A 15288-nucleotide genomic window follows, 5' to 3' on the forward strand; every position below is an offset into this window, starting at 1 on the left:
ATTATTAAAAAATTTAATAATAATTTAATAGTAAATAAATTTACTCATTTTGTACACAACGCGTTGTACTATAATATTTCAATTTCAAATGAACCAAAATTTAATTAAACATCTACAAACTTTAAACATCTACAAACTATTCCATGAAAGCAATCGGAAGTTCACAAATGTTGATTCTATTAATTATTATTTTCCACCATTTTGTTTTTTTACTATTTACTCAAATTGTTAATTAAATGATCCTAAGTGGAACATATGTGGTTTTATTTAGTTATTATTAACCGACGGAAGCATTTTTTAGAAATACATACATTTCTTATTAGTTCTCCAAATGGAAATCGAAAGTTTATCATAATTTTTCTTAGTATTAAACTTAATTAGATTTAAGTAAAACCATAATTTTATTAGAATTGCATGCATTGCTTCACATTTTCTAATGTGTGTAGGTATAGGTTTTTCCTGAAGCAAAATTTATCTAATATTTGGAAAACAGTATAAATTAAATAAAAATTTGTTTTTTTTATTCAACAAGGTGATTCTGATTACTGATTTTTGTTTGAGCAACTCTTCCAAATATATGACAATCATACGTTTCTTTACATAAAACAATTTTAAGATATTATTTTCTGTTATGTTTTTGTATCTCTGAAAGTTTTAAAGTAATTTTGTAGCAATTTACAAAAAGTACCTATTAGACATTTTTAACAATCGTCAGTTAGGTGGTTTATTTGTTATCAGATAATAATTAATAGTAATTATTTAATAGGCCATCATCATTTATTAACCTATTATTTCCAACAAATTATTCAAAAATTTAAATTAATTTACTCATTATGTACACAATGGGTTGTACTATAACATTTAAATTTCAAATGAACCAAAATGTACTTAGTCATCTACAAACTATCCCATCAAATTTATACGAAAGCAAACGGAAGTTCACAAAAGTTGGTTGTACTATTGTCCATCATTCTGATTTTCTTTATTTACTCAAAGTATTAATTAATTAATCTTAATTAGAATACATGTGGTTTTATTTGCTATCCTTGACCGATAATAGCTTTTTTTTTTAGAAATACCTTCCTAACATTCTTATTAGTTCTGCAAAATGGAAATCGAGAGTTTATCATAATTTTTTCTTAATATCGATTTAATTATTCTATTAATTCACTTTCTTCTTTATTTTTATGATAAATGTTAAACGATTAGAATTATCATTTGTGTAAACTATTTTGTTGTAATTTTTATACTAATGTGAGGTGACATAACCATGCCTAAAGTTTAAACAAAAAGCGAATTTTTCGAAATTAACACTGAATTTTATAAATATAAAATTCTCTATCCTCACCATAAAACTATTAAAGTTCAAGATCAAGTCTATCATTGACCCTGACGCACACATCTAATTTACAATAGTGAAAGTTGCATCAAAAATTACCTAATATTCATTCCTAAATCTTGCAATAAAGCAACCCGAATTTAATCAAAATTCGAAAGTTTCCACTGATAACACATTAAAAAGTGACAGTTTGCAATGATATAATTTTCAAGTTTTATCCAACTTTCAAAATAAAATTATCACAAAACAGCTAATTACGATGCACAAGTGGTGTGAGTCTTCGAAATTTCGTTGGGCAATACCACCGATTTCCAATTACATCCGTCTCGTCATTACTTTCTTACTTGAAGGCATATGAATAATAATGGAGAAGGTCATCAAGGTTCTGAAAATCGAGCTAACGGTCAAAAATCCCAAAGTAACTTGTTATATCACTCGGCTTCTGCCAATCAGTGAGAGTAAAGACACACATTTGCTTTCGATCCTCAAGCATACAATTTGTGACAGAAAAGGAAAACTCTACCACTACGTGTACAGTTTATTCAATTCACTTTCAAGTGCCGGTGGATTCCTGTAATAACTATTCGAGCATTCTTATGAAAGAATGCCAGTAGGTAAGGTGTACGACGTAGTGGTGGTTAGTTGACAAGAAATCAGTGACGAGTGATAACATGGTGAATAGATAAGGATTCTTAAGCAGTTTTGTAAGTCTAAATTTGCAAATTTATTTGTTTATCAAATTGATTAGAAATTTTCATTTTTAACAAAAGCTAAAACAGCTGTAGTGAAATTACCTAATAAACAGGAATAACAAGTGGCTTGTAATCATTTTCCCTTCCAGGACTTTTACATAATTTTTATTTCATCTGGAATGTCGGCCGATATGAAAGTGGTTTTCTTGTTACTTTATTGCAGTTTAAAATTATTCTTATCACGAGTATAATCGTTAAAATTTAAAGACAAAAGTACAGCAAATCGGTTGTGTAATTGTGATATAATTACCACTTAAGTAGGTCTGTTCTTATTCCGCTCGACTAATTTTAAGTAATTACCAACAATGTTTGTGATCTGTTTAAAAAACTCACTAATTCCGGAAAAATTCTCAATAATTATAACTATTTTGTGCGGTTTTGAGACAACTTTCTCTTTATCAGTTTTTGAAATTGGTGATAATTTTTAGCGAGGTCAAAAGAATTTACATAAAGAACTCCTACAACTGGGATTGTCACTAGTACTATTAAAAGTTACATGATTTCAATGAATTTAATTAATTTAATTTAATTTAAAATTTAATTACGGAGAAAGCTTACCTAAAAGCCGGTTTTTGGAAATTAATTGATTATCCATTTCAGGCTATGCAGAATAGATTATTAATTAGAAGTCTACTGTTATTTTTAATAACAACCTGCTTTGCTCTGGCACTTCAGTCGTCAACTCCCAATAAAAACAATGTAAGTAGCATTAATTAAATGACAAAAATTACAACAATTTTCAGGTACCAAACCAACAAATTGCACGCGATAAACGACTCATTTTTAAGAAGAAAAGCAGTCCTGGATTTTTTCGAACCTTATTTTCGGTAGTATATGAGGTGAGAACCTTTCTTTTTATTATTTCGTATTACTATGAATTTTTTTAGCAATGGGCAGATACAAAAAATACAGTAAGCAACGTCAGCAGGTTGATTAATGATAATTTCGCTCCGGAAAATGCTCCGGTAAGTTGGCAGAAACGTGAAATAGACTAATTGATTAATTAAATTTTAGTTACAAGTTTCGACCACTACGGTGAGTAGTGATCCGAATGCTACGACAACGGAAGCGCCGTTTAAGATAACCCGGAGTGAGTTTAACCGGATTCTCCGGAGGAATTTGCGGGGTTTGGTCCGCTTGTTCAATATAGAATTACAAGATGCTTTGAAGGTGATTTTAAGTTGGTTTGTTTTTCAACTTACAATAAAATTGTTTCAGGTTTCCGAAAAAAATTGGGCTGAGTATCAAAAAAATGCGTCGTTAGAAATTTCGAAATTTTTGTAAATGGGAAGGAAATGTTGCCAGATTGTCTGTGATAAAATGTAGAATTATGTGGATTGCTCAATTTAAGTTATTTGTTCGCTATGGTCGTTAGCTTAGTTTACAAAATCATGACTATTTATTGCTTCGAGTTTAGCGACTGCACTATTTTGTAATTTTAATTTATTTAATTACTTTGTAAATAAATACAATAAAAATCGACAATAATTTTCATTATCTAAGTCGATTCTTTTAACATTAAAAAGTGAAATTTAAGTTTATTGTTTTTTTACATTTTATTTTTACTTTACGGAAAAATTTTATTCTTTGTACTCAAACATTAACCTTGTCCCTTGGAATAATAATTATTTTGAACTATATAATTATGTATCTCTAAACCATTTTTGTTTAAAAAAATGTTTGCACTATTTTACTTGTTGTTACTTGTTTCAATTGTTCACAATGGGGAAGCTCTTATCCGACGAAAACTCATCGAATCAAGTTATTATAGTTCTAGATTAAATTTCGTAAAAAGTGGTTGTGTTTAGAGTGCTAATTTTACAACAATAATTTTTAGTTTAAACTTCCAATCACTTATCGTAAAGGCACTCTTGGTGTGAATTTCTTAGGTTTTCATGCTACGGCAGGTCTTTTTGGTGGATTGTTAGCCGAGGAAGCAGGTTTAGGAGGCCCTCACGCAGAGGCTAGTACGCCTTTTGGGCAAAGTGCTGGTGCTGGCATAGGTGTAAGGAATGAACTTGGTAATAATTAAGAATTTAGACAGTGGACATTTTGATATTAAAAAATTGTAGGATCAAGTTACGGATATCTCTACTATTACTTTCAATTAGGAGAGGGGAAATTTGGCTTGGCATTATTAGGTGGATTGGATAAAGGGAGATTGAAGTTTAAACTTCGAAATATAAGGCATATTACAAAAAAGATACTTTAATAGTTTCTTTTTAATACATGGAAGAATTTATGAAATAAAATAATGTAAAAAGTAAAAATAAATAAATTGTTTTATAGGTAATAGACTCAAAATAGATAATAAAATTCTGCTTATTTTATCATAAAGTAAAATTAAATATTACCTACTTTTTGAATTAACGTTTTTTGGAGTTAGTTCTCTCATATATTGTGGATATTTAAATAATAACATATGGCTTTGGACTTTTCCAATAATAAACTTATCGCCAAAAAAGCAGAGCATCTCGAAGAGATAATTGTACGAATTTTGGTGATATACAAGGTGTTAAAATTCACGCCCCAGAGAAAAATTTCGAGTAAGATAAGATAGCAGGAACATAGAAACATAAAAAAATGTTTAAAAATTCTATCTGTAAAAAATTTGACATTTATTTTTGGACATTTGACATTTTTTGTCTATTTAATGATACTGACAATCTTGCATATGTTTTTTTTATAATTATTTAGTATAGGTACAAAAATTTTGCCAACAAAAACCACAAATAACATTAAACAGAGTTACAATTTAGGATACAACTTCCTTGTTTCCTCTTCTAATAGCCTGTAGCAGAAGAACCTGGAAAATTATTTTTCCAACAGTAATAAATAGTCAATGTGCAAAATTAAACTCTCATAACTTCAAAATTTTTATAGATAGAATTTATTTAACATTTTTCCATGTTCCTGGTATCTTACCTTACATATCATTTTTTCTGGGGCCTGAGTTCTGGTGCACTCTGTACACCTCAAGGAAAGGAATAAATGATCATAAACAGCAAACGTTTGGTTTTTTTCTAGTATTTAACCTTTTAACATCTATATTGCTTTTTCTATGTGTAGCAAAGTTAATGATTATTGACAATATCTCCCTTAAGGGAGGAAAGTGTATTTTGTCCTTCCACAGGTGGACCTTTTGTAACACAGTAACCACCCAAAAAGGAAAAGAAACTTTCCTTCAGTGTAATACATATATTTTTACTACGATACACCTAAAACTTTAAAACTAGCAATTTTTCTTGATATTCCAGTTTCGCCAATAAATCTAGCAGCATGTTTTTCCGTTTCTATGGAGGAGGTAAACATTTTCACCTCCCTGAGAGGTACCTAATTGGCTACTTCCTTTTCCGAAATTTGGAAAAAAAACTTACTTTCTGTTAGAGTCGTATCAAAAATTCTTTACTTCTGTCGTTGTTATCGACCTTACGCGTTATTGTTTTTGTAACAACCTTAATTAATATAACAGCCCTGTGTGTCACTGGGGTGTTACTGACAGCTTAATGATTGTAAATTGTTAAATTTTATTTTTACCATAACAACATAGAAGTATGAAATAGTTATTCAGTGCTGTTAAGAAGGTCATAGCGACCCAGGGATTTCTTTGAGGGCCGACTCTGAAAATGTCAATATTTGACTGTCAAAGTTGTCAAAAATCCGAGCGTTAAAGCGAAAGTCGGGCTGTTAAAATCTCTTTTTGTAATACCATACTTACTGTTATTTAAATAACGGAGGTGAAATGACAGTTGAAAAGTTATCTTTAACAACCTCCGTCCGTTAAGGATTATAACGGCCGTCAGTCATTAGATTATAACGTTAACAGTCTGTGTGATACTATTAGATACTAGGGTGATATTAACAGCTTGTTAAATGCTATTTATACCATAACAACGTAGAACGGCGAAAACACTATAACATCTTGACTGTAACGGATATAAGAAACTAATCTTGATTTAATTTCCGGTCAAACAATAAATTAATTAAATTAACATTAATAATAATAAAAAAGTTTATTTGAACTACTATCACCTGTTTTATACATTTATATTTAATGAATTTAATTACAAACGGAACTGGAACTAACGCCGTATTGCATTCATTAATTTAATTATAATTTTAGTTTATCGAGTTGTATGATAGCCTCATTTGACAAAATTTCATGCTTTCACTTATAAATATAAAGAAAATGTTTTCCTTTTAGTTAGAATAGTTAGAATATAAAATTAAAGACTTTTTAATGTAAGAAACGATAAAATAATTTCAAATTTTTTATTATTTTATACCGTATTTTGTATTTTTTTGTATGCAGCTAGCATTACACTAGAGCATTCGGTGTACATAATACAGCGGCGGATCTAAAAGCTGAAATAAATATTTTTTTAAATTTTTATTATTTTATACCGTATTTTGTATTTTTTTGTATGCAGCTAGCATTACACTAGAGCATTCGGTGTACATAATACAGCGGCGGATCTAAAAGCTGAAATAAATAGGACTGAAAGGGTAGGTGAGGGGTTTGGTAACAATCGTGGAGGGAGAAACAATTAATAACGCAAAATAATTTAAACTCAGAAACAGATGATTTAGTTTTATCTAATCATGAATATTTATTTACATCTAAAATACTATCAGAATTTATTGAAGAAACGGTAGCAGGATTTGTATCTTTAAAATGTCTTTAAATTATGAAAAGTGTTACAGTGCGAAAATTGTGTTGCGCCATTTTTTATCTACTGTTTATATTTTATCAACTAATTTCAGTAGATAAAGTAGTCTTTTATGGTCTAGTGAAATAAAGTAATTTTTATCTACTGTTTATATTCAAGAAATTCTGGTAGGTGAGTACAAAATAAAACGAAATATTATACACGACGATAAATATTGTTCATCTACTCTTGAAAAAAAGTCCACTCGTGACTTCGTCACTCGTAAACCTTTCCACTCGTAGATAAACAATTTCTTTATCGTCTTGTATAATAAATAACTAAAAATCAATACACTTTTATAATAATGTAAATCTATCTATTAGGTTTTTAATATTAAGTTTTGGTTTAATTTGTAGCAAAATTACTTTTTTATGTTACGTTAGTTAAATCCGGTCTTGGCATAATGTTGCATGTTATGTTAACCCCAATACAAAATTTAAATAATTTCTAAAAATATTTCTTTCTTATTATTAATTTTTCGGCATTCTTAAAGAAAGCAGCTAAAAAACATCTCACATGACTTGGTTATAAAAATGCATTACCAGATTTATTATCGTATTTACGTTTAATAATAATTTTAAAGTAAATATTTAACTGCATAATCTCTCATGGTTGCATTTCACGGTTTTTACTTTAATATCTTCGTGGAATTTATGTCATATTTATTATATAAAGCTATCGTAAAATTAAAATGAAATATGAATTTCAATTTTATGAAAAGACAAATCCGATTACAAAACATGTAGGTTATTAATATAATCTTGTGATTACGAACGTAAAATTTGTCAACGGAAGGAATTGACGTCATTCTTCAAAAACCCCCGCAAAATTGGAGAAAGTTGGAAAATGCTTTCCATTTACGGAAAAACAACCATAAATTTATAAACTCGTCGATTATAGTGTTACATTTCCGATATTACATGATCAAAGGTGTGCATGAAACTGTCTTGTCATTTCACATTGCTTGCATTGTTTCCGGATCGCAAGCTATAACGGTAACTGTCGATCAAGTTTATAATGTACACAAAGGAATAGCGATTTTACAGTTTCTCTCAGCAAAATTCTTTCATAGTTGAGTGGGGAGAAACCTATCGGAAGTGATCAGTTATATAAGAAAAACACGGAAGCTGTGTCAGTTCCGAAGAAGTAAAAAGAAACTCGTATTTTTCTAACCGGAATTGTAGGATTTCTTTCGATAGAACGCATAAATATTCAAAGGGTTTGGGTCATGGAATTGAGACCGAATTAAACTGCGACCCAAGTGATTGTTTTATTTCCTTATGTTAATTTTCGCAGGAAAAATGTTGGGAAAATATGTTGTCCTTGGTTGACAAAATACGATTTAAAAAACCTATAAAATCATTTTAAACGTTTTTAAATTATCCTTAATTTTATTTATTTGATCTGATGAATTATTTATTCAATAAAAAAACTCAACTATAAGTTTCATTATAATTTATTGCATTAATTGTAACGTTTATTGAATCACGATTTTATTGTTAACATTGTAGAGGTCAAGAGTTTATACTCTGCAAATGCTACATGAATTACTAATAGAACGTTCAAATATTATTGATAATTATCCAATATTGATCGTTTTGTTCTTTGAACTTTTTTCAGGATTGTGTGATGAATAATGAGTCAAGGAAAGCTTTTTAAGCTGACATACTCTTGATGGATACATTTATAAAATTACAATAAATAATCTTCTCGAAACTAATTTACATAATTAGATAGTGTTTATTTGTTTACGCTTATTGTTTAACTAGTTTCAAAGATATTTTTATGTAAATAGATACAAGTTCAAAACACTTTCGTCTGAGCAACTCACAAACACTGTGATGGAAAACTTAAAACTGCAAAAACATTTTCATCATTGTTTTAAATGCAGATAAACAATCGAATTAACAGAATAACCGCATATAATAATAAACATTTGTGTAGAAGTTTTATTTCATTTTATTTTAAGACAAAATATAAACTAGAAACTTAGAAACCATAAAAAAGCACCGGCCGGTTGATATTAATTTCATTTGGTGTGAATTTTTTTATTAATTAAATTCAAATTCACAAATGTTTGACGCAAATCGCGTCTCAGAATTTTTTTAATCGACTCTATTTCGAGATGATTGATATATTTTCTCCTTTACATTGAACTGTCGCCCGTCATAACCTGTTTCAAGCGTCTAATTTAGCAACATTTCCTAATTACTAAACCATAAACTGGGCGGAATTAGACAGATAAACTGCCGAAAATTAAATTCACGTGCGTCAAACATTATCAAAGGAAAAAAGTGACGCATAGTGTCGAATTTTACGTCAATTCTGATTTAGCACAGGAAAAAATTCGTAGAATTATTCAAGGTAAGTAGGACCAACACCAACCCTGCTAACAATCTTGATATTGCTCAATCCGCCAATTATTTGCAAGTAGAATTAGTGCGAATTAGGTAAGATGTTAGGAAATGCTTAATTTTGTTAGTTGTAGCAACGAGAGGAAATTTTTGCTCTTCTGACTCAAAAAAATTTGCTAAAAATATTTCCTCTTCACGTTTACGTAATCGTTTTTGATTGAATTAGATTTTTAAAACAAATTTTAAATGTCGAGGTAAAATAGTAAAATTTTCGTGTTGTTTTCCGCCATCGCAACACTTTTGAGGTCACCGAAAATTCGATTTTCTCATATTGTTAATTAATTTTTAAAAGTGTGCGAAAGAATCAATGACCTAGGTTCGAGTGTTAACGGACTATGATGGTACTTTATGAAATTAATGATTTCCTCGTTCAAGTACAGTTGCTTTTTTGGTTAATTGTCCTTAATTAATTCAGTGTTCTATATGGAAATAAAGACACCATTTGGCACACCGTCTAATTTTAGGCCATTCAATAATTTTCATTGAAATTGATAAGAGTGTCTTTTTGCAATTTAAATAAAGTGTTTGATTAGTGTTAGTCATGTTCTTGTGATTGTTTATAATTGAATCGTCGAGTCTATTTATGAAGTTAAAGGCCGGTGATTCTTTCCATTGCTTTGAGACAGCTGAGGCTAACCACACGAAGAAATGTGAAAGTGATCGAGAGAAAGGTGCCTGCTATTCGGTGAACAGTGACATGAAGGTAGTGAAGTCTACCTGATCCAGTGTTGGTGGTACTGTTATATTATCTCTAGCGCTGCCACAGATTTCAGTATTTTGTATATAGTGACACTGAGAAGCAGATATCGAATGATAGAGTGCTTAGAACTTGTATTTTAATACACGTTTTAACTACAACACAATGAGCAAGGTAAGGAGAACATGATCTTATTTAATCACTCAACGATTGTAATATCACGTGGAGAAGTGCACGTATTTACATAAACAACGCTTGAAAAATTTGTATTTATTATATTAATACAATTATTATTCTAACAGTTTATGTTATCGACTGAACATTGATAAATTAACTTTTTTCCTCACCAAATATTTTATTATTCTCCATGAAATACTCGCCAAAATACATTAAAATGGTTGGTTTATTTTTAGCATTTATTTAAATAGATATAGTGCAGTGCATAATAATGATAAGAAGATAAGATTGGAACAAAATACCTAACAACACAAAGTGTTTGTCCATTTTGATAAATTTTGATTTTTTCTTGATGCTTAAATATGTCTATGTATAAAAAAGTTGGTTTCAATTATTTTAAAATCACTATACAAATACCATTTCTTCATTTATAAATGAATATTGAAAAGAGATAAGCAGCACAAAGTCTTTGTCATAAATTTCATTGTTATAAACTGTTATAAAAAAAACAATAAATAAACCACAAACCGTTAGTTTATTTTGGAGTCAATCAATTTGATGATGCGACTTTTTTAAATTTTTTTTGTTCTTCTTTTTGTTATGTTTGGAAGTTTGTAAGATATATTTAACAATCGTTTCATCTTTAGGATAGTTTGTATACAGGGTGTTTCAGACTATCGTCCTAAAAAAAAAATAAGTTACCAGGGACATGGAATTTTTTTTTAATTCTTTAATTCTGCCTGTCAAACAATGATGACATTTATTTTTTGACTTTCGACATTTTTTCTTTTTAGTGATGCTAATTATCTTGAATGCCATGTTCCTGGTATCTTACCTGGCACACCCTGTATAGATCTGGCTTATTATTTAACAATTTTGGTTTGTTACCTACTTCAAAATATTATCAATTTTTTTTTTATTAGAAATGTGTAGTTATTTTTAAGTGTGTAAAACGACTCTTTTAACACAAGAATATGCCAAGAAAGGCATTTAAGCATTATAAAAACAGTTTCGCACACATAATATAAACAACATTTCTTCTACAATATTTAATTTAATTATTTAAAATACTAAAATACTTCGCGTATTGATTTTGATGTGTGAAGTTCAACTTCACACTTGAGTGCAGAAATAAGTTTTTTACTCTTTTGTTTAATATCATAAAAAAAATGCGTGGAATTTGAAGGAAAACAAGTAGAATTTTTATTCTTCTGCTGAAAGATTAGGCAGGGTCATAAATAAAAATATTAGAATTGTAATTAGGTATTTATAATTACATAAATTATTTAAAATTTAAAACTATAATTTGGATTTTAATATTTCACCATAAAAATTTAAAAAAATAAAGATGCCGATCCGACTAAAGGAGTGGAAGACTTGCCTTGAATTATGATAATTTTTCTGTAAAATCAATGAGCAAAAACAATAAGATTTATGAATCCTGAAACAATGTCTTGTATACTGCAATATTTATTTTTCTTATCTCTAATTCTTATTAAAAATTTATAAAGCAATAATGAGATTTGTTGAAAGATTACAAAATGATAATAAATTTTGTTTGTCAGAAAACGTAAATATTGAGTATGTTTCACTAAAGACAAAATTTTTCTTTTACTGCTTCTATTTACAAAACAAACCTTGAAGCGTAATAGGTCATTCACGAGTAAAACTGACCTGAATTTTTATCATATGAAATTACTAATGAAGTTATCTGGAAACGTTCTATTTTAAAAGCGTTGAACCTTTCGGTACTAAACATTAAGAGAGTCTCGTATTTGGGAAAAGCACGTGTGTAATTAATTGCAAAACATTTCTGTTACTCGTAGAAGTATTCTAGAAAAATCAAAATCTCTCTAATAAGAATTTTATAATTGCTTTAATAAATAAAATATTCTGATGAATATTGATGTTCTCATATCAAGGACAAAACAATCAATGTAATTATTCTAAGACGGCTGTCTGACCTAGGCAATAGTCGATTACACAATGTGGGTCAATTTAATAATTAAACTTTTTTTCTCAGGTTGTAATATACGTTTTGGACAAAATCGTTTGGATGCTGCTGATAACAGCAGTTACCACGCAAGCTCTCCAAATTGCAGGAGTCGTAGATGCACCAAAAGGCCTCGGAGACATTTCGTACAAACAGGTGAGAAAGTATAAATCAAATCAGAAACAAAGTGTTTTTCTAGAAATTACTAATGTGCAACATTATTTATCACAAGCGATTAAATAACCATACGTGTAATTGGTTCAAGTTGAATAAATAATTGTGCTCTCGCGTGAAGTGAAAAATTTTATTCCACACCCAGTGTTATTAAATAAAAAAAAAATAATTAGCGCAAAGATAAACAATTTAAAAATCTTCTGTTTTGTTGCAATCTAGAAATTTCTTTTTTTAAATAATAGTTGGGTAAGATTTTTATTGCACCTAAATCAAACGCAGTTTTTATGACTCAAGATTAGTGTATTTTTTTTATTACCTATTTTACTACTCTTACAAACGTGCTTTGTAATTTTGTCCAATTAATAAGTTTTGAGTTTTTCAGGATTATTTATACTATTAATAGTAATTTACGTTATAAGACATAAGTCCGGCAAATATTACAGTATGGATGACATGTTTAACATCGAAATGAGTCCTGTAAATCTGATGTATTTATGTTTGTAATGTTTCATACTGTTTCAAGAAAATTAAAAAAAAATATTTGACGTTTTATTGCAACAAAAATAACAATTCGGTTTTATTTAGTTACTTACCGGCTCTGATACTGCAATAATTTACTTCCCGGAGTCACAGTGGAGCCGGGAAGCTTAATTTACCGAAGATTGAATAAAAATTTTTTTTTAATTAATTTATGATTACGTCTTTTACAGTAAAAGTTTTAAACAAAAGAACAGTTTATGATTATGGTAATCTGAGATGCAATAAATAAATTAATTTCTCTTTTCTCGAACCAAATCACGTTATCTTAACATTTCGAATAATTTATGGAGAAAAGAACTAATTATTTTCACTCAGCAGAGAAAGTTCGTTGTATTTCTGATCTTATGCAACAAATATTTATTGATCCAAGAAATAGCTACATATTTTAGGATTAATAAAATCTGTTTATTTGAACTGCCAGTCATAACACTTGGCGACAAACATTACCATTAAATTTGTTAGCATGTAATAAAAATTTGTTTGTTTTTCAGGACAACGAATATAATTTTCAAGTCCAAGTTGGCAACTCCGATGTCCGTGGTAAAAGGCAAACCGACCAAAGATCTCCATTGATCGACAACATATTCAATGTAAGTATCAAACGGTACTCGCTAAAACGAGAAACGAGAATAAAGCTTTTAAGTCAATCAAAATTTTTGCGTTCTTGACACACATTCCGAAATTTGAACTTTTTGAGTGAATTAATTCCTAATTAGCTCACTTTTAACAGAAACAAATCGGGCAAGGTGAATACTTCTTCAGGATAAATCGGACGAATGTTATTACAGCGGTTATGTAAGCACTAAGTAAGTCTCAAATTCATGCTTCATGATACCATTTCAAAGAGTTAGAATCACAAAACATTCCGGTTTAATGTTGGTGTGTTCTTTAACCGGCTGTCTTGTTTTACAGATCCCGATTACAACTCTTAATGCCGTGAATAATTTGGTGCAAAATACAAGACCCGCATTTCAAAGTTTAAGGGAATTTGCTGCGAGGAGGTTCGATAGGGCAAATAAAGCCGCCAATAATAATAATCATACGAGACAGCAAAAACCGGCTCCGGTTTATGTGCATTCGACTGAAGAAACTGTAAATACACAATAGTTTTTAACGAAATTGTACAATATTTTAAGTGTTATTGATGATTAGTGTAGAATAAGGTTTTATGTTGTTAAAATTTCATTTCCACATTCTTCATTGTTCATATCATAAATGTGTATTTTTAAGTGACGACCGTGAAGTATTTATTTTATATAACATTTAAATTCTGTCCCGTATTAGTGATTATGCTTTTGTGATATTTTATTACCACCGACAAAAATAAATTTATTTTTATATATTATTGTTTTTTTAACCAAGTTTTTTTCCCACAGTTGTTTTCAAGCTCTAGAAACAATAATATGTGACTCAATTTAATTTAAAAATTTATTGATTGTTATTCCTTATCCTAATGCAATAAAAAAATAGGAATTTTAAATCCATTTCTTATTACTATTAAGAGACATATTTGCATTCTTTTCTTTCCTCCATTACATAGTAGAAAAAGTCATACGTGTTTTTTCAAATAAAAAAAAATTTTAATTTTGAAATTATTTAGGTAGGTATGGTTAGTTATTCAATTTTGTTTACTTTTTGCCTACTGTTATATTGTGATAAGATCTTTAAAAATGGCTAAGTAAGATTTATTTTATTTTTAACAATTTTGAAAGAAAATTTCTTAAATCTAGAAATTTTATTTACGTCATCGTAGTTCTTGCTACAAAATGCGTTCAGTGATAGAGGGGTTTTTCCTGAATTTTTAATATTACCAAATACTGCTATAAATCTACAGAATGAAATAAATATAATGAATTAATGATATAGAAGAAAGTGCAAAAACGTTTTCACAATGTGAAAAACAAATAATAATTATAGTACAGGGTGTTTCACACAATTTTACGAGGCTTGCCCCTAATGTACGCAACTAAATAGTATACAAAAGTCACAAAACACTAGATACAAAAAATACACATTTAATTATTTAATTTTTGGAAACCCATGACAGTAGTTGTCAAACTGATCACTGTTTTCTTAATAGTCATAAACTGCACTTTTTCAGAAACAATTATCATTTGTTCTATCAAAAGACGGCATGAATATACTTTTAGTTTAGCTAACTTAATCACTAACTAACTAAAAATGTAGTAATTTTTGAAAGGGTGAACAAACTAGAGAAGATTATTCAATTTTTCAAAATTTGTAATCGAGTTTGTATTATTGATTGCATCTTACAGGCACAGGCCTCGTAAAATTATGTAAAACACCCTGTATAAGAAATGGAAAGAAAATTCTAGTTTTATTAAAGCTACCAATGCTGCGGAATGACGAATATTTTCTACCTTATAAACTTATGGTATATTAATAAAATTGTGTAGATATTGTATAGTCAACCAAACATACAACCGCACACTGTTTGGTGTATTTTGGGTTGCATAAAGTTTTTATATTAAA

At 29.0% G+C, this 15288-nt stretch overlaps 3 protein-coding genes across 7 annotated transcripts in view; all 3 read left to right on the forward strand.

The window, feature by feature from the left end:
• The window catches only part of LOC123005048, a 5502-nt gene extending 1718 nt beyond the window's left edge, over positions 1-3784 (forward strand). For 2 of the 5 annotated variants that reach the window (XM_044398647.1, XM_044398649.1), the window contains exons 2-6: positions 2692-2790; positions 2835-2930; positions 2979-3056; positions 3106-3261; positions 3310-3784. In XM_044398647.1, the coding sequence (XP_044254582.1) occupies positions 2695-2790; positions 2835-2930; positions 2979-3056; positions 3106-3261; positions 3310-3375 (492 nt within the window). In that variant the 5' untranslated portion in view covers positions 2692-2694 and the 3' untranslated portion in view covers positions 3376-3784. The other 3 variants (XM_044398645.1, XM_044398648.1, XM_044398650.1) reach the window with 3 other exon arrangements.
• On the forward strand, positions 3725-4702 carry LOC123005049. Its single transcript, XM_044398651.1, has 3 exons — positions 3725-3878; positions 3929-4112; positions 4164-4702. The coding sequence occupies exons 1-3, from the start codon at positions 3768-3770 to the stop codon at positions 4301-4303; spliced, it is 435 nt and encodes a 144-aa protein (XP_044254586.1). The 5' UTR covers positions 3725-3767; the 3' UTR covers positions 4304-4702.
• A 5146-nt stretch (positions 4703-9848) lies between these two features.
• On the forward strand, positions 9849-14135 carry LOC123004897. The gene is made up of 4 exons (XM_044398412.1): positions 9849-10085; positions 12112-12237; positions 13287-13385; positions 13708-14135. The coding sequence occupies exons 1-4, from the start codon at positions 10077-10079 to the stop codon at positions 13900-13902; spliced, it is 429 nt and encodes a 142-aa protein (XP_044254347.1). The 5' UTR covers positions 9849-10076; the 3' UTR covers positions 13903-14135.
• The last annotated feature ends 1153 nt before the right edge of the window (positions 14136-15288 follow it).

The sequence above is a fragment of the Tribolium madens genome, unplaced genomic scaffold, assembly GCF_015345945.1.
Source record: "Tribolium madens isolate multiple individuals breed KSU strain unplaced genomic scaffold, Tmad_KSU_1.1 Scaffold_20;HRSCAF=117;Tcas5.2_LG4, whole genome shotgun sequence".
NCBI classification, from domain to species: domain Eukaryota; kingdom Metazoa; phylum Arthropoda; class Insecta; order Coleoptera; family Tenebrionidae; genus Tribolium; species Tribolium madens.

Excerpts from the sequence above, each read along its gene's own strand:
- LOC123005049 (XM_044398651.1), top strand. The coding sequence starts at position 3,768 with ATGTTTGCACTATTTTACTTGTTGTTACTTGTTTCAATTGTTCACAAT. Across the intron at positions 3,879-3,928 it reads ATAGTTCTAGATTAAATTTC|TTTAAACTTCCAATCACTTA; the intron begins GTAAAAAGTGGT and ends AATAATTTTTAG. Across the intron at positions 4,113-4,163 it reads AGGTGTAAGGAATGAACTTG|GATCAAGTTACGGATATCTC; the intron begins GTAATAATTAAG and ends AAAAAATTGTAG.
- LOC123004897 (XM_044398412.1), top strand. Across the intron at positions 12,238-13,286 it reads GAGACATTTCGTACAAACAG|GACAACGAATATAATTTTCA; the intron begins GTGAGAAAGTAT and ends TTTGTTTTTCAG. Across the intron at positions 13,386-13,707 it reads TGATCGACAACATATTCAAT|ATCCCGATTACAACTCTTAA; the intron begins GTAAGTATCAAA and ends CTTGTTTTACAG.